Source organism: Jaculus jaculus, chromosome X, assembly GCF_020740685.1.
Source record: "Jaculus jaculus isolate mJacJac1 chromosome X, mJacJac1.mat.Y.cur, whole genome shotgun sequence".
Lineage (NCBI taxonomy): Eukaryota > Metazoa > Chordata > Mammalia > Rodentia > Dipodidae > Jaculus > Jaculus jaculus.
In genome coordinates, this window is record NC_059125.1 from 32,522,832 (window position 1) to 32,545,097 (window position 22,266).

At 37.5% G+C, this 22,266-nt stretch overlaps 1 protein-coding gene across 5 annotated transcripts in view; it reads right to left on the reverse strand.

Annotated features, from left to right (window-relative positions):
- Cnksr2 (connector enhancer of kinase suppressor of Ras 2) overlaps positions 1–22,266 on the reverse strand; it is a 304,624-nt gene that overhangs the window by 65,392 nt on the left and 216,966 nt on the right. For all 5 annotated transcript variants that reach the window (XM_004670647.3, XM_004670646.3, XM_045140782.1 and 2 more), the window contains 2 exons: positions 12,679–12,727; positions 12,003–12,175 (listed from right to left, as the gene is read on the reverse strand). In XM_004670647.3, the coding sequence (XP_004670704.1) occupies positions 12,003–12,175; positions 12,679–12,727 (222 nt within the window). The remainder of the gene's footprint in view (positions 1–12,002; positions 12,176–12,678; positions 12,728–22,266) is intronic.

The following is a 22,266-nucleotide window of genomic DNA, read 5'->3' on the forward strand; positions in this document are numbered from 1 at the left end:
ATTGATCTTCCCCTGTATCTCCAACTCTCAGATCCCCTGCTCCAGAGGGTGCAAGTGCAGAGTGAGTAGGCCAGAGATTCCCGTTTGTTTCCACCTCCCAGTTCCCTGGTCACCATACTCCTACTGCTGGCTCAGGGCTGCCGGCATGCTAGGGAACCAGACCTTATTCTCTGGCTCCATAATTGATCTGCTCCTGGCTCCCCAACTTCCATATCCCTGCTCCAGATGGTGAGCACACAGAATGAGTAGGCCAGAGTTCCTGGTACCTTCCTCACTTTCCAGTTCTTTGGTCCCAGTACCTCTAATGCTTACTTGGGGTGGCCTGGTCCCTGCACATGTGCTGAGGAAGCATGTTTTTTGATCTGGCTTCCTGACTGGCTGGCCTGTGAATCCCCAAATCCCTGTTTCCCTGAGCCACAGGGTGCACGGGTCACTGTGGGAGTTGACCTCTTGTCCCTGTTCCCCAATCCCTGGTTTCCTTGTGCTAAAGAGTGCATGCAAGTGGAATGAATAGGCCAGAGCTCTCAGTTCTCCACCTTACCATTCTCTGGGTACCTTTGATATACTTGCATTATCCACAGTCTGATCATCTGTGGTTATAACCCTATCATACACCAATTCAATAGTTCATAGTTAAAACAGAATACTCACGGAAGGTCCTACAAGGAAAATTACTTGCTTCCTCCTCAATAAAAATTTTACTCTCTGTAAGAGAATTTGTTTCTCCTTTTCAGATGGATGCAGATCCTAAGGAGAGAACCACCCCAGCTGAAACTAAGAATATGTGGGAAACAAGCAACAGTTCTGTTTTCGTGGTGAACCTCGTATGCACAAGGGTGAAGGAGATAGACACAGAGAACAATCAACTACTACCAAATCAGATCTCCAGAGACACAGAGGCTCCCAAGAACTCATCACTGAAGCTGACCTAAAATTAACCCAACATGGCTCAGGGAAATTTGCAGAAGAGGGATTGGAAAGAATGTCACAGCCACACTTTGGGTCATGATACATAGAGACATTGCCTCCTACACATAACTGATGGCTAACCCCACAATACACGACCCATATTACACAATTAGAAGGGTCCCTGCAAGGAGAGGGCAGGGAGGAGGCTAACAATGGTACCAACTTGACTGTATTCACAGTACAAAACTAATAATAATAATAAAAACAAAATGACTTCTGCCCATAGTGGTAGACCACAATACAAAAGGAAAAAAAAAAGAGAAAGAATAAAAAAGAAAAAAGAAAGAAACAAACAGTAAAAACAAAAGCCAGAAAACGGAAATTTCCACCAAGGATGCATAGTCCCAAAACTGAAGCCTCCAGTGAAAATAGAGAAAGCAACAGAAATTGAATCCCAAAGTGAAAACCCAACAAGCTATGTGACTCTGATCAAGAGAATTGCTAAACTGGAAGGAAATCATCAAGAAACCAACAATCACATAAAGGAAATTGAGCAGAATTTGTCTCTTAAATCACACAGCTTTTGTTACTAGGTGTAACTTAACTAAATAAAACCAGATAGGCCCAAAAAAGGAGATAAATGAGTTGTAGGTGAGTAACAAATACAGGATCTCAATAACCAGGTGATTAAAGTTAATGAATCCATGAACACATGCAAGAATGAATTCCAGGGAACATAAAGAAAATCAAACCTTTGCCCAGCGTGGTGGTGAATGCCTTTAATCCCAGCACTTGGGAGGCAGAGGTAGTAGGATTGCTGTGAGTTCAAGGCTACCCTGAGACTCCATAGTGAATTCCAGGTCAGCCTGGAACAGAGTAAGACCCTATCTCAAAAAACCAAAGAGAGAGAGAGAGAGAGAGAGAGAGAGAGAGAGAGAGAGAGAGAGAGAGAGATAGGGAGGGAGGGAGGGAGGGGAAGAGGGAGGGAGGGGAAGAGGGAGGGAGGGGGAGAGGGAGAGAGAGGAAGAAGAAGAGGAAGAAGAAGAAGGAGGAGGAAGAGGAAGAGGAGGATAAGAAGAAAATCAGACCTCTAACTGAAATTGTACTTCAAAAAAACAGGGACAAGATGCATAAAAATACAACAGAAAACAAAAATCTAAAAGAGCTTTTAAAAAATATCTCTAGAACCCTTCACTAATAGAGTCACTCATGTGGAAGACAGAACCTGTGAGCTGGAAGACAAAACAGAATACATTGATCAGGAATCACAAACCTTTGCTATGTTCAAAAATAATGTGACCAGAATATGAAGGAACTGTGAGATACCCTAAAATGACCAAGCATCAAGATCATGGGTATACCAGAAGGGGAAGAAATCCAGGCCAGAGGCACAGAGAGCATATTCAACAAAATTATCGAAGAAAATTTCCCCAGTTTCACAAGAGAGAGTCCCATCCAGATATAAGAAGCTCATACACTACCAAACAGACAAGACCAACGAAGAAACTCTTCAAGGCACATCATAGTTAAAACTATTAACAATGAAAACAAAGAGAGAGTGCTAAAAGCAGCAAAAGATAAATAATTAACTACATACAAAGGCAATATTATCATAGTTACCTGAGATTTTTCAAAGGAAACCCTGAAAGCCAAAAGGGCCTAGAATGGAGCACTTCAAAGTCTAAAAAATTATGGCTGGCTTCCAACTCAACCTACTGTATCCAGTGAAAGTATCCTTCATAATGGATGGTGAAAATAAAATTTCTATAATAAAAGCCAGCTGTATGATTATATGAACACAAAGTCAAACCTACTGTGAATACTTCAGGAAATACTCCACAAAGAAAAGTCAAACATCCAACCTCAAGAGCTTACAAAGAGGAAGATCACAATAACCAAAACTAGAGCATGCTCTAAAAAGTACAAAGCCCAAGAAGGCACCAAACCCCATAAAGCACCAAACTTGGCAGGGATTAAATTAAACTGAAGAGTTATAACTTTAAGTATTAATGATCTTAACTATCCCATGAAAAGATAAAGTCAACAGAGTAGATTAGAAAAATGGACCCTTCTATCTGCTGTCATCAAGAAACCCACCTCACTACTAAACACAAACAACTCCTCAGGGCTAAAAGATGGAAAATGATATTTCAAGCAAATGGAAATAAGAAAAAAGCAGGTGTGACTATATTAATAGCTGAAAAAATAGACTTCAAGCCAAAAGTAAGCAAAAGGACAAGGAAGGTTACTTCTTACTCATCAAGAGAGCAGCCCAACATGAGGACATCAGTCATAAATCTATAAGGTCCAAACATAGGTGCACCATGATTAATTAAACAAAACTTACTTGACAACAAATGGAAATAAACACCAACACCATCATAGTTGGGGACCTCAATACTCTGCTATCATCAATAGACAGATAATCCAAGCAGAAAATCAACAGGGAAATAACAGAGCTCAACAACCCCAAAGATCAACTAGACCTAACAGACATGTACAGAACATTCCACTCAAATTTGACAGAATACACACTCTTCTAAGCAGCCTGTGTAACCTTCTCTAAAATAGATCATATATTAGGCCATAAAGCACGACTCCATAAATTTGGGAAAAGTGACATAACTTCCTGCATCATATCTAATCATAATGCTTTAAAGCTAGAAATCAACAACAGAGACACATCAGGAACTCCACCAGCTCCTGGAGACTGAACAACACACTTTGAAACAATTAATTGGTTGTGAAAAATTATAAAATATCTTGAATAGAATGATAATGAAAACACAAGCCATCAAAATTTATAGGATACAATGATGGCAGTCCTAAGGAGAAAATTAATAGCACTAAATGCCTTCATAACAAAGATGGAGAGATCCCCAATTAATAACCTAACCATCCACCTACAGGCATTGGGTAAACAAGAAGAATCCAACCCCAAGAGCTCCAGATGGAAAGAAATAATCAAGATTAGAGTACAGATAATGAACTGGAAAATAAGTAAACAATTAAGAAAATTGATGAAATGAAGAGCTGGTTCTTTGAAAAAAAATAAGATTGATAACCCTTGGCCAGTGTGATATGAAAAAAAGAAGTCTCAAATTAATAAAATCAGAAATAAAAAGGGAGAGGTCAGAACAGTCATCAGTGAAATTGGAAGAATCATCAGGATATACCTCCCAAACTCCTACTCCACAAAACTGGATAATGTGAAAGAAATGAATGAATTCCTAGACACATACCACCTACAAAAACTAAACTCAGGGAAGTTTAGTCTTCCAAATAAACCTATCATATCTGACAAGATTGAAAATGTAACCAAAAACCTCCTCTTCAAAAAAAGTCCAGGATCAGATGGCTTTTCAGCCAAATTCTCACAAACCTTCACTGAAGAACTGAAGCCAACTTTTCTCAAACTTTCTCACATAATTGTAGAACAGGGACTCCTCCCCACATACTTTTATGAAGCTAGCATCACCATAATTAACTAAAACCAGAGAGAGATACAAGAAAACTATATGCCTATATCCCTGATGAATTTAGATGCAAAGACCCTGAACAAAATCCATGCAAATTGAATTTAACAACACATCAAAAGCATTATCCACCTTGATGAAGCAAGGATTCATCCTAGGGATGCAGAGATGTTTCAACATATGGAAATAAGTCAGTTCAATACATCACATAAGTAAACTTAATCACAAAAACCACATGATCATTTCAATAGGTTCAGAGAAGGCCTTTGGCAAAATACAACATCACTTCATGATAAAAACACTGGAAAGAATAGGCATGGAGGGTTTATATCTTAACACAATAAAAGCTATATATAAAGCACCTAAAGCCCTAATAATAATAAATGGGGAAAGACTCAAGGAATTCCCATTGAGATTGGGAACAAGACAAGCGTAACCATTCTCACCACTGCTCTTCTGCATACTACTAGAAACCCCAGACCAAGCAATAAGACAGGAGAAAGAAATGAAAGGGATATAAATTTGAAAGGAAGAAATCAAATTAGCCCTATTTGCAGATGGCATAATCCTATACATAAGTGACCTGAAAGTCTCTATCTCAAAATTTCTAAAGATGATTAATTCCTTCAACAAAGCGGCATGATACAAAAACCAACAACAACAACAACAAAATCAGTAGCCTTTCTACATCCAAAGGACAAATATACAGAGAAAAAAAAAAATCAGGAATGCTCTTCCATTTTCAATAGCCACCAAATAAAAGAAAAACATTGGAATAATTCTAATCAAGGAAGTGCAAGACAAAAAAAAAAAAAAGTGAGGACAAAAAAAAAAAAAAAACACTCAAGAAAGATGTCAAGGAAGACCTGAGAAGATTCAAAGACCTCCCATGATCCTGAATAGGAAGAATTAATATAGTGAAAATGGTAATTCTACGAAAAGCAATATACAGTTTTAATGTACTACCAATAAAAATTCCAGAATCAATTTTCAGAGATAGAAAAATGACCTCAAAATTTATAACATATTCTCAGCAAAAGAAACACTTTTTTAGGTATCACCATATCCAATCCAAAGGTATAATAAAAAAACAGGATGGTACTGGCATAAAAGTAGAAATATGTATCATTGGAAAAGAATTGAAGACCTGGCCCTTAGGTCAAGCCACTTGATTTTTGACAAAGGCACCAATAATATAATCTGGACAAAAGAAAGCATCTTTAACAAATGGTGCTGGACTGGACAAACTGGATAACCCATATGTAGAAAAATGAAAGTAGACCAACTCATCTCACCATAAACAAAAATCAAGCCCAAATGAATTAAAGACCTCAATATAAGATCTTTAACTCTAGCAGCATTGGAATAAAAATCAAGAGGAGCTCTCTACAATATAGGGGTGGGGAAAACTTCCTGAACAAACCCCAGTAGCCCAGGATATGAAACAATCTCTCAAGCAATTGGTATCATGAAGCTAAAAAGGTTTTTCATAGACAAACATATGCTAATCAGAACCAATAGATTATCCATAGACTGGGAGAAAATTTTAACCAGTTATACTATCTATGGACAAAGGCCTAATATCTAGAATCTATAAAGAAATCAAAAAAATTAATGATAACAAAATGAAATAATCCACTGGAAAAATGAGGTGGACATGCAGGAAACTAAAACTTGATCCACACATTTCACCATGCACAACACTCAAATCCAAATGGATCAAAGACCTCAACATAAGACCAGAAACTCGAAAACTACTGGAAGAAAATTTAGGAAGTACTTTCCATGATATAGGAATGGGAAAAGACTTCCTGAATAAAACCCCAGTGGCTCAAGTTCTTATACAGTCACTCAACCATTGGGATCATATGAAGCTGAAGAGTTTCTTTACAGATAAGCATATAATAAACAAAGCCAATAGAATACCCACAGAGTGGGAGAAAATATTTGCAGGTTATCCAACTGATAGAGGCCTTATCTCTAGAATTTACAAAGCACTCAAAAGTCTAAACAATAAGAAGACAAATACCCCACTGACAAAATGGGGCACAGAGTTAAACAGGCAATTCACAGAGGAAGAGATACAAATGGCAAACACACACCTAAGAAAATGTTCATCATCCCTAATCATCAGAGAAATGCAAATTAAAACAACTATGAGATTCCACCTTACCCCAATAAGGATAGCCAATATCAAAAGGTCAAATGAAAATAAATGCTGGCGAGGATGTGGAGAAGCAGGGACACTCATTCACTGTTGGTGGGAATGCAGGATGGTACAACCACTTTGGAAAGCAATATGGAGACTCCTGAAAAAGCTGACTATAGAAATACCAACAGACCCAGTTATACCATTACTGGGCATGTACCCTAAAACCTTCAAACCAAAAGCCAGAGAGATTTGCTCAACCATGTTTGTAGCAGCTCAATTCGTAATAGCTAAAAGCTGGAATCAACCCAGATGTCCATCATTAGAAGAATGGATAACAAAGATGTGGTATATCTACACAATGGAATTCTATACAGCAGTAAGAAAAAACGACATAAAGAAATTTGAGGAAAAATGGTTGAACCTGGAACAGATCATTCTCAGCGAACTTACCCAATCACAGAAAAAAAATCGACACATAGTCTCACTCATCTGCAACACCTAAACTGAATTTGCCCAAGATGCCTTACATACCCAGCAAGTACCTCATGGACTAGACAATAAGATGGATGGGAGGGCGGGGAGGGAATCAAAGGGTGGAAAACAGTAATCCGGACCCAAACGGCAATGGTACCATAAAATTCTACTTCCTAAAAGACAGACCAAATGACTGAACCTTCACTAGTCCCTTACAGGAAACACCTGAACCACAAGACACTGGAGAGGGTAGGATCAAGACTGACCTAAATCTCCTACATCTTCCCTCCCTCCCTCTCCCCTTCTCCCCTCTATCTCTCTTCTCTCTAACTCTTGTATATTAGTTATCTTTTTCCTCAATTTCTTAGTGGACACTGACCTGTAACCCCCACATCCAGCTTGGGCCTACAATCCACAATGAGCTTTTGATCAAAGAAACCTACAAGGTTTCCCAAAACAATGACAGACTTCTGTCAGAGTAATTGATGACCCACCAAAGGCCAGTGGTAAGACCCTATTGCTGAAGACTCCATACGCAGCTGACACGTAAAATGGAATGACATGGCTGGAAGCCAGGAGAGAGTCAGTCCCCAGACAGTCAGCGTGTCTAGTGCCAGAAGGCGCTACATAGGCGACTGGGGGAAGTGACCAAGATCTGTCCAAGCAACACATTGTTTAACCTAAGTAGCAACAATTAACCGGATGTGATACCCATACAAGTGCAATAGTGGTACACAGCCATGGTGAGGAATCAATTGCTCTTGATTTGGCTAACTGATCCACTCAGTGGTACTAGACCCTTAGCTGGAGCTGGGAAACAAGTCAGAACCATACCCAAACACAAGCCCACTCTACAATATCAAGCTACCATCAATCACGGGGTATAAGAGGGCCTACACCTATCAAATGTCTATCAAAAAAGTAAGTGTTATCTCAATTTTCTGGGTGCTAACTCACTCTCCGTTGGAGAATCTGCTTCTCTTTTCCAGATAGATGCAGATCCTAAGAAGAGAGCTGCCCCAACATACCTCAGAAGGGGCCCAACTGAAACTAAGGACAACTGTCGAAATAAGCAAGGGTGATGTTTTCCTGTGAACTGGATACCAGCACAAAGGGGAAGGAGATCAATTCAGAGAAAAATCAACTCCTACCAAATCAGAGAGCCAGAGCCTCAGAGGCCCCCAACACCTCAGCACTGAAGCAGACCAAAAATGAACCCAACATGGCTCAGGGAAATCTTGCGGAAGAGGGGGCGGAAAGAATGTCAGAGTTACATGTTGGGTCATGATTTTCAGAGACATTTATCATACTAATAACTGGGGGCTAACTCCACAATGCACGACCCATTTTCAATAATAAGGAGGGTCTAATGGGAGGGGGTAGATCACAGATGAGCCTAAATAATGGTACCAAACTGCCTGTATCTACTGAAAAGAAAACTAATAAATTAAATTTAAAAAATAAATAAATAAATAAATAAAAAAATAAAAAAAAAAAAAAGAAAGAAAAATGAGGTGGAAAACTCAATAGGGAGTTCTCAGAGGAAGAAATAGAAATGGCTAACACACATTTAAAATGTTCAATATCTCTAACCATTAGGGAAATGCAAATTATGACAACTATGAGATTTCACCTTACTTTAGTAATAATGGTAATCATTAAAAGGTCAAATGACAATAAATGTTGTCAAGGATGTGGTGAAAAACGAAAACTCATTTACTGTTGGTGGGGATGCAAACTTATATAACCACTATGGAAATCAATATGGTGATTCCTGAAAATGATAAATATAGAACTACCAATAGACCCAGTTATTTCCATACTGGGCATTTACCCTAAATTCTCCATGTTTCACTATACAAATATTTGCTCAATCATATTTATAGCTGCTTAATTTATAATGGCTAAGAACTCAGGTGCCCATCACTGGATAAATGGATAATGAAACTGTGGTACATGTACACAATGGAATTCTACTCAGCAGTAAAAAAAAAAAAAGTGATACAACAAAATTCATAGGAAAATGGATGAACAGATCATGCTCATCAAATATACACAATCACATAAAGACAAATGCCATCTATTCTCATTCATCTGTGATTGCTAACCTGGATCAGCTTGAGTTACTGGCATACCAGATAGGCAACTTGAGGCCCAGCCAATAGGGATGGAAGGGCTTGTGCAGGAAGGAAATGGGAAAGTAGAGGGAAATAAACATAAAACTAAGTTCCAAATGAATTGGTACCACAGAAACCTTTTTCCTTGAAGGTAGACTAAAAGATATAACCCTCAGCATGAGTATAGGGGGAATGCCTAAAAAGAAGGGTCCTGGATGAAGTCTAACCTTAAAAAACTTTGCCTTGACTGTAACTCCCAGTTCCAGAAATAGTTGCCACCCACATTTAGCTTTTGATCAGAGAGACATATGAGGTCCCAAAACAATACAGGCTTCAGTCAAAGCACTTGATTACCCACCTGTGGTAAAAGGTAAGACACTGAAGATACTTACTGCTGCTGATACAGAACACAGAGAAACCTGGCTGGAATCCAGAAGAGAGGCAGTCCCCAGTTAGTACATGTAGTGCTGGAAAGCAGTATATGAGCTACTGGGGCAAAGTGGCCAACAACAGTTTGAGCAATCCAGGGTATAAGCTACTCATAAACAACCAGCCTGACAAGAAGTACACACCAGTACAATGGTAGCATACAGCCTTGGTGGATAGCCAATGGCGTTCTGATTGGCTAAGAGATATGCTCAGTGGAAAGAACCAGGTCTGAATCCCATGGAGATAAAGATTATGGTGTACAATGTCAAGTTCCCACTAGTTTTTTGGCTAAAAGAGGAGCTATATCCATCTAACTCTCTCAAAATTAATAATGCGTATCTAACCCGGGTGTTGTGGCACACGCCTTTAATACCAGCACTTGGGAAGCAGAAGTAGAAGATTGTCTTGAGTTTAAGGCCACCCTGAGACTACATAGTGAATTCCAGGTCAGCCTGAGCTAGAGTGAGACCCTAGCTCCAAAAACCAAAATAATAATAATAACGCTTATCTAATGTAACTATGCTGACTTTACTCTTTGTTAGAGAATCTATTTTTCATTCTTAGAAGATAGTGAGACCGAAGAGATAAACCACCCCTCCCATATCAGTCAAGGCCCAGGCAAAACCACAGAGGAAGCAGGGAGACAAGGAAGAGTGCTGCTTCCATGGTGAGCCTGATTACCAGCACCAGGGTGAAGGAGACAGAAGTGAGGAGAGTCAACACCTACCAAAGCAGAGGCTCCTAAGAGCTTATCACTTAAGTATATTTAAAACAAACCCGCCATGGCTCAGGGAATTTTGCAGAAGAGGGGGTGAAAAGATTATAAGGGTTACTGGTTGGGATATCATGCCCAGAGGCCCTGCTTTCCTTCCATAACTGATTGCTGCTTCCACAGTGCATAACCTACAACCCTATGTGGAATACCAACAACCCAACTGAGGAGGATCCTCAGCAGAATGGAGGCAGGGAGGAGGGAAAATATGGTACCAACACATGATGTATCCATATAAAATATGTTCTTAATAAAAAAAAGAAAACTTATATACTTCTAAAAAAAGAAAACCATTACTGATATATAGCTTCAGAATTTAGTATATATTAGGCATATACATTGGCTTTACATTTATTGATTCTTTTCATGCATATGACAGCTAGTGAGTTACACATTATTGCTCTCATTTTATAGATGAAATTATTAAAATAGTTACTGAGGTACTGTGTTTCCAGCATCTATTCTTTTAAGTATATGATATAATAACCTGCTTGTAGAGTAAGCTTTATATAATAATGTTAAGTTTCATGAATCAATTTACAAATGCAAATTAATGAATGTCTTATAATAGTATTTGCATAAAATATCATTCCATAACCATACCATTGTATAGTTTTGGTAAGAGCAGAAATTATTTTTTTAAATTAATAAATTGAATTGATAGATAGCCAGAACAATCAAGTCAAAACAAAGAGTTAAGGGAATGTTAATGAACAAAGTATACCAAAGTAGATAAGTTGTGATATAATTAATCTTGATATAAATGTGTTATATTAAAATTCCCAGGAGGGGAGGTTTTAATCTAAAGAGAGGGTAGATGGCTCAATGGATAAACTACCTGAAGGGCAAGCAGGAGAACCTGAACTTGCATCTGCAGCACCTATATGGAATGCCATCCCAGCACTGGGGAAGAGGAGACAGAATTTACCTATAGCTCACTAAATAGCTAGTCTGGTCAAATTGGTGAGCTCTAGAGTCAGGGAGAGATTCTGTCTCAATGAATAAGGTGGAAAACAGTACAAGAAATAGTTAATGTTGACTTCTGGCCTCTACATCACACATGCACCCACAGATATACAAACATGGATATATACATGCATACCACATTCAGAAGCAAAAAATTAGAAAAATATAAAAGCATAATTAAAATGCATTAAATACTCCTCTGTCCACATGTGGGTAGAATATGATAAATATTTGCAGTATTCTAAAATTTGTTCACTAGCTTAGCTCATGTTTGCTTAAGAAAATTGAAGTGAACTGAGATGATATTAATTTACTTAAGGTATTAAAATGCTCTTACCACCCAAAGAAAATAAAAAAAAAACATATGTGTAAAATTTTGAATGAAATAGTCATTTTAAAATATGTATGATTTTTCCATGAGTAATCCTTTTGGTAAAAATACTACTTCAATTACCTTGATATTTTTAGATATAGAGAACTTAACTATATTTAACTATGCTTTAAATATTTTGCCACATTAGAAAACAAGAGACAAATATCGTAAATATACTTACAGAATTCCCAAGTACAATTATTTTCAGAGAATGGAACGAAAAGTGGCAGAAATCTTCTAATTTGGTTTTATGATTTGAAAATGTAAGTCTCAAAATTCAGATATTTTTGGCTAATGTTAGAGAATGGATGAGAATACACATGCATTGTCTTACCTCTTCATTAATATACCAATATAGGGATGCATCCTTTAGGACAAACCAGTATTTTTTCCATTTCTGTGAAAAATAGCTCTTTGCATCTTTCTTTTTCCACAGCCAGCCTTCGCAGTCGCCACGGCCAAGATCCTTGCAAGAAATTCGTCTTTTGCTTTTGCTTGCTATAGGCCCTAAAGGTAATAGTGAGCAACAATACTCTTGAAATTTTGGCAAAGATATGGAGTTGAAAGATTAATCCAACTATTAATCTGAAATTTATTATTTCTCCATTTTATTAGACTAGGAAACATGGAGATCTTTAATATCCTTTCTTTTCCTTTTTAAAAAATATTTTATTTATTTATTTAATTTTTTCAATGCAGGGTCTCAATCTACTCAGGCTGACTCGAAATTCACTATTTATTCTCAGGCTGGCCTCTGTCTCATGAGTGCTGGGATTAAAGGTGTGCTCCACCAAACCTGGCTTTTAATATCTTTTCCACCACATAAGGAAAACTTAATTGGAAACATGCAATCCCAGGCTTAAGACTTGATGTCATGTTTTATAAAAGGTATATTTGTGTGATAACTGAACTGAAACCACCTGACCTCAGGAAATGAGAGGATGAGTGAAATGTGTTGGTGATTATCAAGTGCAAATGATGCGGGTAAAGGTTCCATTTTCTTTTCTTACCTTTGTTTTTCTTTTTTGATTTGTGCTGCAGAGAAGACTGCTGAAATGTCTGAAAGTAAAGATAGGGAAGAATATTATCTGACACATAGGGTGTGATCCAGAGGACCACCTAGCTACACAGAACTCAAAAGCTAAATGATGTCTCTAAACTGGTCCATTTCTCCCTGCCATCAATATATCTTGTCACTTAACTTTCTAATCTCCAATGAAGCGGAAGAAGATACGTTTATTACTTTCATTTTGCTGGCAGATTTCAATGTATGAAGCTTTAGTTAAACGAAGGGCCCTTATCCATGAGGATGCACAAATTTTACCTTTTTAGAAGTTTATGCTTCCTCATACAATATCTCATTCAATTCTCAGGAAAACCCTAGGAAGTTTTCAGGCAAATGTTACTTACTTATTAATTCCTTACTCAGCACTTGGACAGTAATTTCTTCTCATGCCCACTTCTATCACTATTACTGGGGACAATATTAGAAACTTGTCTCCTCATCTCTGATTTATGAAGATATTTACCTACTCATTCCTCAGTGACCCTCCACCATGACCATATATTTGATATTTTAAACAAACTATAGATATTAGTTGTACTATGTATATTTTGTATAGTCTAATACCAACATTACAGCAACTAAAAAGTAGTCTCTAAGGCATATAATTCATTGACTATACCATCAAGCTATGCCTCTATTTTCTTCCAGTTGGTTTACATGAGACATCATTACAATGGTTCCTGTGGATTATGCTCCTTATACCATATCTGCCTAGTTAAATAACTATCCAAGGTAGACTTGGTATCTTTTTGCTCAATACTAAGTACCTGAATAACTTAGTATATCTGGAGGAAAACTCAGAGCCACATGGACTGATTTAACTTTCCATTAATGGATACAAATCACTGGCTTCAATCAGACAGTATGCTAAGATATATCATTCACTGGAGTAATATGATTATGAATAGATAATCAAAAGTGGTCAGAGATTGCATGCATACTATTAATGTGCACTTTTGGTGACAAATTCTTCTGTTATTTTAAAATATTTTTATTGAGACAGAATATAAATATGAATGAATATACAAATTAAAGTTTATGCTCTATAGATTTTCTTTTTATCAAAATTATTTCATCTTTTTCTATAAATATATAGTATTTTCATAAAGATCACTACTGTAGACTATAACTGGTATACATACTGTTGAAACCTAGAACATTTTGGTATTCAATTCAATTTTATCAACATTCAGCAAAGCAAAGCTTAGATGTATCTTTTTTTTTAATTTTTTATTTATTTATTTGAGAGCGACAGACACAGAGAGAAAGACAGCTAGAGGGAGAGAGAGAGAATGGGCGCGCCAGGGCTTCCAGCCTCTGCAAACGAACTCCAGACGCGTGCGCCCCCTTGTGCATCTGGCTAACGTGGGACCTGGGGAACCGAGCCTCGAACCGGGGTCCTTAGGCTTCACAGGCAAGCGCTTAACCGCTAAGCCATCTCTCCAGCCCTAGATGTATCTTATAAATATGTAAATATTACAAAGAACTTCTTTTTACAAGATTTTCTTAGTTTTCCAAGTGACATTACATTTTCAAAAATGAAAAAAGTTAATTGAATCACATGCTTTACAAGATGAGAACAAATATGAAAACTATGCAGTTAGGTCTCTACAGAAACCTGAGACTGCTTTCTTAAAGATGGTCTACTTGAAGGTTTGGCTTTGGCTGGCTGTTGGGAACTTTGGTGGCAAATATTTTCCTATCTTGATAAGAAGCTGAGACACTGAATACTTATTTCCCTTCTCCTAACTTGGAATTTGATTGTTGCTAGGCAAAAGATACCCATGTGGTCAATATAAAGTCTTAGATGTTGATATTTAATGGACCTTGGGGGCAGAAACATACATTTTTGGTGCTGTGGAAGAATGTGCTCTATGTGACCTGTCATATGAGAGAGAGAGAGAGACAGAGAGAGAGAGAGAGAGAGCGAGAGAGAGAGCGAGGGAGCGAGAGTGCTCAGAAAGCCTGCACATTAATTTCTCCTTACTGAGTTATATATCCTTAATAAGTCACTATAAAAATCTTTTATTTTAGTTTTATTATTCAAGATGGTGGTCTCACTCTAGCCTAGGCTGACCTAGTATTCACTATGTAGTCTCAAGATGGCCTCAAACTCATAACAATCCTCCTACCTCAGCCTCCTGAGTGCTGGGTCAAGTGCATGTCCTGTCCAACAAATCTTAGTATGAGTAAGCTATGTTGTGCCTATGAGTTTAGTAAATTATGAAATATGTAGGAGATCTTATGAACCCTTAAAACAGCCTCATTATAAGATTATTTAAACCCTTATATTAGATGATGTTCATTCTCACAGATAAACATCTGATGGTGAAAGTATCCTCATGTTGTAAGCAAGCATAATAAGAGGTATTTTTGGGGTTCAAATTTGTGATACTGTAGGTTTTCCTAGTAGAACTAAAAGATTTATTCATTTTTATTGACAGAAATTTTATTTTGCATTTTCCCTAGAATATTAAATAAACTTTAATAAAAGTAAGGCATTAAGGACAGATACAGGTTTATAATAACATAGCTGTTCATGGGCTAAAAAAAAAAAAAACAACATAATGCTCAAGTTGATCTGGAATTCACTATGAAGTTTCAGGCTTAACTTGAACTCACTCCTAACTTCAGCCTCCCAAATGCTAAGATTAAAGGTATGTGCCCACCATGCCCAACCAAACCTGGGATTTTTGAATGTATGTTGATAACTTTATTTTGTAGAAGAATGAAAATCCTTAATACATTTATTTCTCTCTCTTATTTATTTACTGCTGATCATCCTTTTTTTTCTGGTTTATGCTCAAGTAAATCCTTTAGAATTTCATGTGTAGCAGTCTGTGAGTGGTGAACTATGGATTTTTTTTTATGTTTAGAAGTATAAACAATCCTTGTGTTCGAATGACAGATTGGCTGAGAATAGTATAGAATTCTGAACTGAAGATAATTAGTCTTTGAAATTAATACTTTTATTTTTTTATACAGGATCTCACTATGTAGTCTAGACTGTCTCTAAAATTCAAATCTCCCTGCTTCTGCCTCCTGAGTGCTCTCATTACAGGTATATATAACAAGCATGACTTCTTTTAATAATTTGGACATTTTAATTTACTTCTTTTATATCTCCTGGTGCTCTAAACATATATCTACTCTGTCATATATCCTTAATCTCTCAGTAGCTTTTAATATATACTTCTCTTCATTGTTAATATTCTACAATTCTGTGTGCCAAGATTATCTCAATCTTATTAAGCATTCATTGGGTTGCATTAAAGCTGTTGTTTCACTATGGATAATCTCAGAAATTCTCTCTTCAGATGCTCTTCTTTTTTTATTTTTTAAAATTACTTACTCACGAGAGAGAGAGAGAGAAAGAGAGAGAGAGAGAGAGAGAGAGAGAGAGAGAGAGAGAGAGAGAGAAGGTGGGAGGGAGGGAGAGACAGAGAGAGAGAAGGAGGGAGAGAGGAAGAGAGAGAGAGGAAGAGAGAATGAACCAGGACCTCTACCCACTGCAAACAAACTCCAGACACATGCACCACCTTGTGCATCTTAGTGTATGTGGGTATGTGGGAACTGAACCTGGGTCCTTTGGTTTTACAGACAAGCTTCTTAACTGCTAAGCCATCTGTCCAGCCCAAATGCTCTTCTATATTAGTCTCTCTTAAGCTCGTATGCATATGTCAGCATTTGTCAAGTCACACTCATATTTTTACCCTTTCATTTTTAAGTAATTTCATTCTGCTGTCTTCCATTTTCCTAATTCATATTCTCTCTCTTGAGGTGGAGAGATGGCTTAGCGGTTAAGCACTTGCCTGTGAATCCTAAGGACCCCAGTTCAAGGCTCGATTCCCCAGGACCCACGTTAGCCAGATGCACAAGGGGGCGCACGCATCTGGAGTTCGTTTGCAGCGGCCGGAGGCCCTGGCGTGCCCATTTTCTCTGTGTCTATCTCTGCTTGCAAATAAATAAAAAAAAATCATATTCTCTCTCTCCCTCTCTTCTCCCTCTCTCTCCCTCATTGTATTCAATTTGAAGTTCTAGTATTCTCCACCATCTCCCATGGCTATATCATGAGCAATTTATATTAGAAGCATCTTCAAATGGATTTGCCCCTTACTATCTGTTATTAGTACTGTTGTCTAAACCACTATCCTCTTTTGCATCAATTACTGGAATACATACTCACTATTATCCCCACTTCTATTTTACCCTATATTTTTCTCACACATGACCCAGAATGAGCCTATGCTAATGCTTTAAATCATATAATTCCTACACGTTAAACTCTCCAATAGATTATTATACCACTGTGAATATATATCCAAATGCTTTCACTAATCTTGAAGGTCCAATATCATGCAGATATTACCTTTGTGTATTTTTCTAATCCTTGTTAAATTCATTCCTGTCATACTGACTGATTATAGATCATGTCAAAATGCAGTTCTCTATCATAGCCTTTACTCTTGCTGTTTCCTCTATCTGAATGGTCTTTGCCAAGATACTATCATGGTTTACTTTCTTACCTCATTAAGTTAAAATTCAAATGGTTACCTTTAAATACTTTCTTCTCAGAATTCTTTATATAAAATTATTAGCCCAGGTACTATCAAAACTCCTTGTTCTCTTACCCTACTTTATTTTTATCCTTAGCACTTAACATTATCCAAAATATCTGAACTTCTGTAAGTAGGGCAATTCTGTACTGTTTTATACACTGCTTTATCCTTTGCTTAGAGCAGGACCTAATATTGAGAAAATAACTGGTAAATACTCATGAATGAATAATGAACAAAACTATTATTAAAGAATACATGATATAATCTTGAGTAGCTGATTATTTTGATCTAAAAAGGTTGTTGGGTAGTGGGTAGAAGACAAACCAGTTATCTTTTCTCCAGTAATCTATGTACAGTACCTTGTTAGAATTTCTATTCTTAAAAAGGACATTCCTTTTGGACACATAAGAAAAACATTCCTCCTTTTTAATCTAATCTCCTTTCACATTATGTGAACTGACATAGACTTAGTGCATTTAATAGATTAAATTCAAGGTATATCTGGTGAAAATACATTAAGACTTTGTCAAACGTTATTTTTTCGAATAAATATATGGTGAATTATGAATAGATATGTTGAAATCATAATTCTATCCATGAAAATAGAATGTTAAAATAAAAGGCCATTATGAATGTATTGTTGATCCTCTTCTGAACCATGGTGATACATGCAATAGCATTCGGTTTGGCTATAAAAGATCCCTTTTACAGGCATTTGTGTGAAAAGACCATTTGTCTTTCATTTTGCCCACAGATGTTCTGTTCAAACTGTTCAATCTCTATTCTCCCTTCTTTTGGATGGAAAAGTGGGGGAGGGAGGCTGTAATTTGGGTCATTCTTATCCCAAATTTTTCAGAAGCACTTATTTTAATTGTAGAAGAAAATGACAGATTCTGTGTTGCATTTTGAAAGCTCAGCTACTATTAAATTCTTCTCAAGTTGAAAATTACTGCACTTATGGAAAAATTTGCAATCAAAATACTCTCTTGTTGCAATAAAGCAACCTTTTTTCACTATAATTTTCTGTAAAAGTTCCAAGATTTCTTCAGTGACTAGTCAAACTGATATCTTCTTTCATCTTCATAAGAAAAGAAGGTGCTTAGCAATTTGAAGCACTTGGACAAATGATTACTACTACATTTAATTTTTAAATAAAAAAATCTGAGATTTAAAATATTCTAAAAAGAAAACGTTTCCTTATTTTTTAATTATTGTATGTTGGCAGTAAAGAGTATGATATGAGAAAGCGGATTATGTAATAATGGGACCAAGAAATGTTCTAATGCTAAGAAACAGCCTAGAACTTAACAAGTTTCCTGTTGCTGATGATAGCCTTGTCCATCTTGTGAATGACAGAAAAAGCTGGAGCAGACTTGGGTAAGAGATTAGACAGTACATAAACAATATATATTTCAGTTTAGTATGTTGAGGTAGCTCTTGATTTTGTCAATAAGATTAGCCTGAAATTTTATTGACTGAAGATATCTATATTGATTGAAAAACTCATGCTTAAAAATATTTTAATCAGTTAACATTAAGATAAGAATAAAAAGACAGTAATCATGAGGAATTTATTTAGAAGTCAGCTATACTAACATATGGTAGAGTCAGCGTTTCATAGACAGTCTTACATGCATATAAGTTTTATGAAGGAAAAGGAGGTGACTGAATCTTATGCTTCATCCTGTCTTATACGAACATTCTTTTCCTATGTAGTGGTAAGATAGTGGAAAGAGTAATTAATGGGTGAACATTTGAGAAAGCTAACAAGCATTAATTATTTTCCTTGGTAAATGTAAACCATCATTCTTAGACCATAATAATTATCATTTACTGAGGACTTATTATGTGTTAGGTACTGCGTTAGGCATCTCGTATAAATTACTAATTTTAATCCTTATATAAATCTGTAAACTACTTATCATCAACTTCGTAGGAGGGAAGAGAAAACTAAGACATAGAAAGCATAGATTGGTTACTCAGGATCACCCAAGTAGGAGCACAGTTAAACTCAGTCCTAGGTCTTTCAGCGCCCAAAACTGTGCTTTCAACTACTACATGCACCACTGCCTCCAAAATAAGTATTCATAGCAACAATGTGACAAGAAAAAAAATGCTTCTGGACTTCTGGCCAAGATGGCAACTGCCCAACTGTGCCATACATGCCCAGGAAAGAAAGGCAAGACATTAAGGGTAAACTGGGTTTTTAGGGGAGAACAATCTCCAATAGATTTCCAGTTGGAGGGTACAGAGGGGAAAAAAACAGGGAGTTGCAGATTCCCTTGCGTGCGGGTAGCCCACCACTCCACCCAAGCAGCCGCCATACCTACAGTCCCAGCTTCAGGAAACTCCTGCACCTACTGTAGGAAAAGGGTCCCAGGACAACATAATTCCAATTGCCTCACTACACAGGGGTGACTGCCCTGCTACCCCTTCCCATGAGTGACCTTGGCCAGGCTATGCCTGCTGGCCCATAGGAGCTCAGGCTCCTTTGGTCAATTCGCCCACCAAACAGCACCACCACACTGATCCCTGCTTGTGCAAGCTTAGCCTGCTTGGCACATGTGGTCACTTACTGCTCCAGCTGCAGCACATTCACACATGAGCCCAGGCCCATTACAAATCCCCTGTGAGCTCAGACTGTATCTGTCTGTCACTTGTGCTAGCTCAGGTACCATCCCATTCCTGTCTGCCCTGCCAGCTGACTGCCATTGCCTTGTTGTGTGTGAGCTCAGACTGCTTCCAGGTTCCAGCGTTCCACCACTCCAGTTTGGGCTGTTTTGGTGCTTGGTGCCTCAGTATCCCTGCTAGCATGAGCACAGGCAGCTTTGGCGCATTACCGTGTGAGAGCTCAGGCAACTTTGGCATCCCTGCCAGGCAGGAGCTCAGGTGGCTTTGGCAAATGAGAGCCAAAGCCCAGGCTGCTTGGTAACAGCCTCAGGATGCTTCAGCTTCCCACTGTGCTTGAGCCCAGGCTAATCCACCCACCTATGTGCCCATACACTGTGATGGGCAGACCACAGCGCAAAAGGAATAACATGAAAAATCAAATGAAAGAAAATCCAGTTAGATCACCCAGTCCTACAATGAACATCTCTAATTAAAACATAGAAGAGTCAATAGGATCAGAACACCAAAATGAAGCTATGAGCAATGCAACCCAGACCAAGCTACTGGTAGAACTTGCAGAAAAGCAACAAAGGACTGATAATCGTGTGGATGCTTCCATCACTAGAATAGACCTAATAGATAAGAAAATGGAAGGAGTTCAAAGACAGTTAAGAGATATGAGGGAGCATAGAAAAAAAGACCTCAAAAATCAGCTGGCCATGCTAAATGAAGACATAAAGAAATGCAAGGATGAAATACAAGATGCATCAAGAAAATCAGAAAATGATGTGAAAAGGCAGCTTGACAGAGGGATAGAAATTATACATAGAAAAGTAGTGGAAAATGCAAACCTAAATTGAACAAGTCCAAAATGCTGTAGACGCTCTCAAGAACAGAGTCAGCCATGTGTAGGATACAAACTGATCTGGAAGACAAGATGGAAAAAACAGTTCGAGAGTTCAAAAGTTTCAGTAAGTTCAAAAGTTCCTGTGAACAGAACATGAAGGAATTGCGGGATACGCCTAAATGTCCTAATATCAGGATCTTTGGAATACCAGAAGGAGAAGAAATTCAGACCAAAGGCATGGAGAACTTATTTAACAAAATAACTGAAGAAAACTTGCCCAGTCTCTTAAAAGAAAGGCCCATCAAGATACAAGAAGCTAACAGAACTCCAAACAGACTGGACCAAAGAAGAAACTCTCCAACACATATTGTCATTAAGACTTTAAACATTGACACCAAAGAGAAAATCCTAAAAGCAGCCAAGGAAAAACAGCACACCACTTTTAAAGGTAAGCCCATTAGAATTACTCCAGACTTTTCAATGGAAACCCTGAAAGCTAGAAGGGCCTGGAATAAAACACTGAAAAGTCTAAGAACCTATGGCTTCCAATCCAAACTACTCTACCCAGCAAAAGTATCCCTCATAATAGATGGTGAAAGAAAAACTTTTCATGACAAAACTCAGCTTTATAATTATATGAACACAAAACCAAACCTACATAGAGTATTTCAGGAAATTATCCACAGAGAAGAAGCAAATAATCAAACACAAGTGCCTACAAGAAGCAGATCACAATAACCAAACTTAGAGTAGGCACAAAAAACTTCAAAGTCCAAGAAAACACCAAACCACATCTACCATCTCAATATGGCAGGGATCAAATCAAATCTCATAGTCATTACCCTAAATATTAATGACCTTAATTCACCATCAAGAGACACAAGCTAACAGGATAGATCAAAAAAATTAGACCCCTCAATCTGTTGTCTTTAAGAAACCGACCTCACCACTAAAGACAGACACCTCCTCAAGGTGAAAGGGTGGAAAACAATGTTCTAAGCAAACGAGAATAAGAAACAAGCAGGCATAGCTATATTAATATTGGATAAAATAGACTTCAAACCAAAATAATCAAAAAAGACAAATAAGGCCACTTCCTACTTATCAAGGGGATGATCCATCAAGAGGATATTAAAATCATAAATCTGTATGCACCAAACACAGGGGCACCACAGTTCATTAAAAAAGAAAAAAAAAACTACTTGACAATAAAACAGAAATAACCACCAACACCAACATAGTTGAGGATTTCAATACACCATTTTCAGTAAGACAGATCATCCAAACAAAAACTCAACAGGGAAGTAAGCGACCTCAACAAAACCATAGATCACTTAGACCTAACGGACATCTACGGAACCTTCCATCCCAAATCCACAGACTACACATTCTCAGCAGCCCATGGAACATTCTCTAAAATAGACCATATACTGGGTCACAAAGCCTGCCTCCACATATTTAGGAAAATTGACACAATTCCCTGCATGATATCAGATCACAATGCTATATTTCTAAA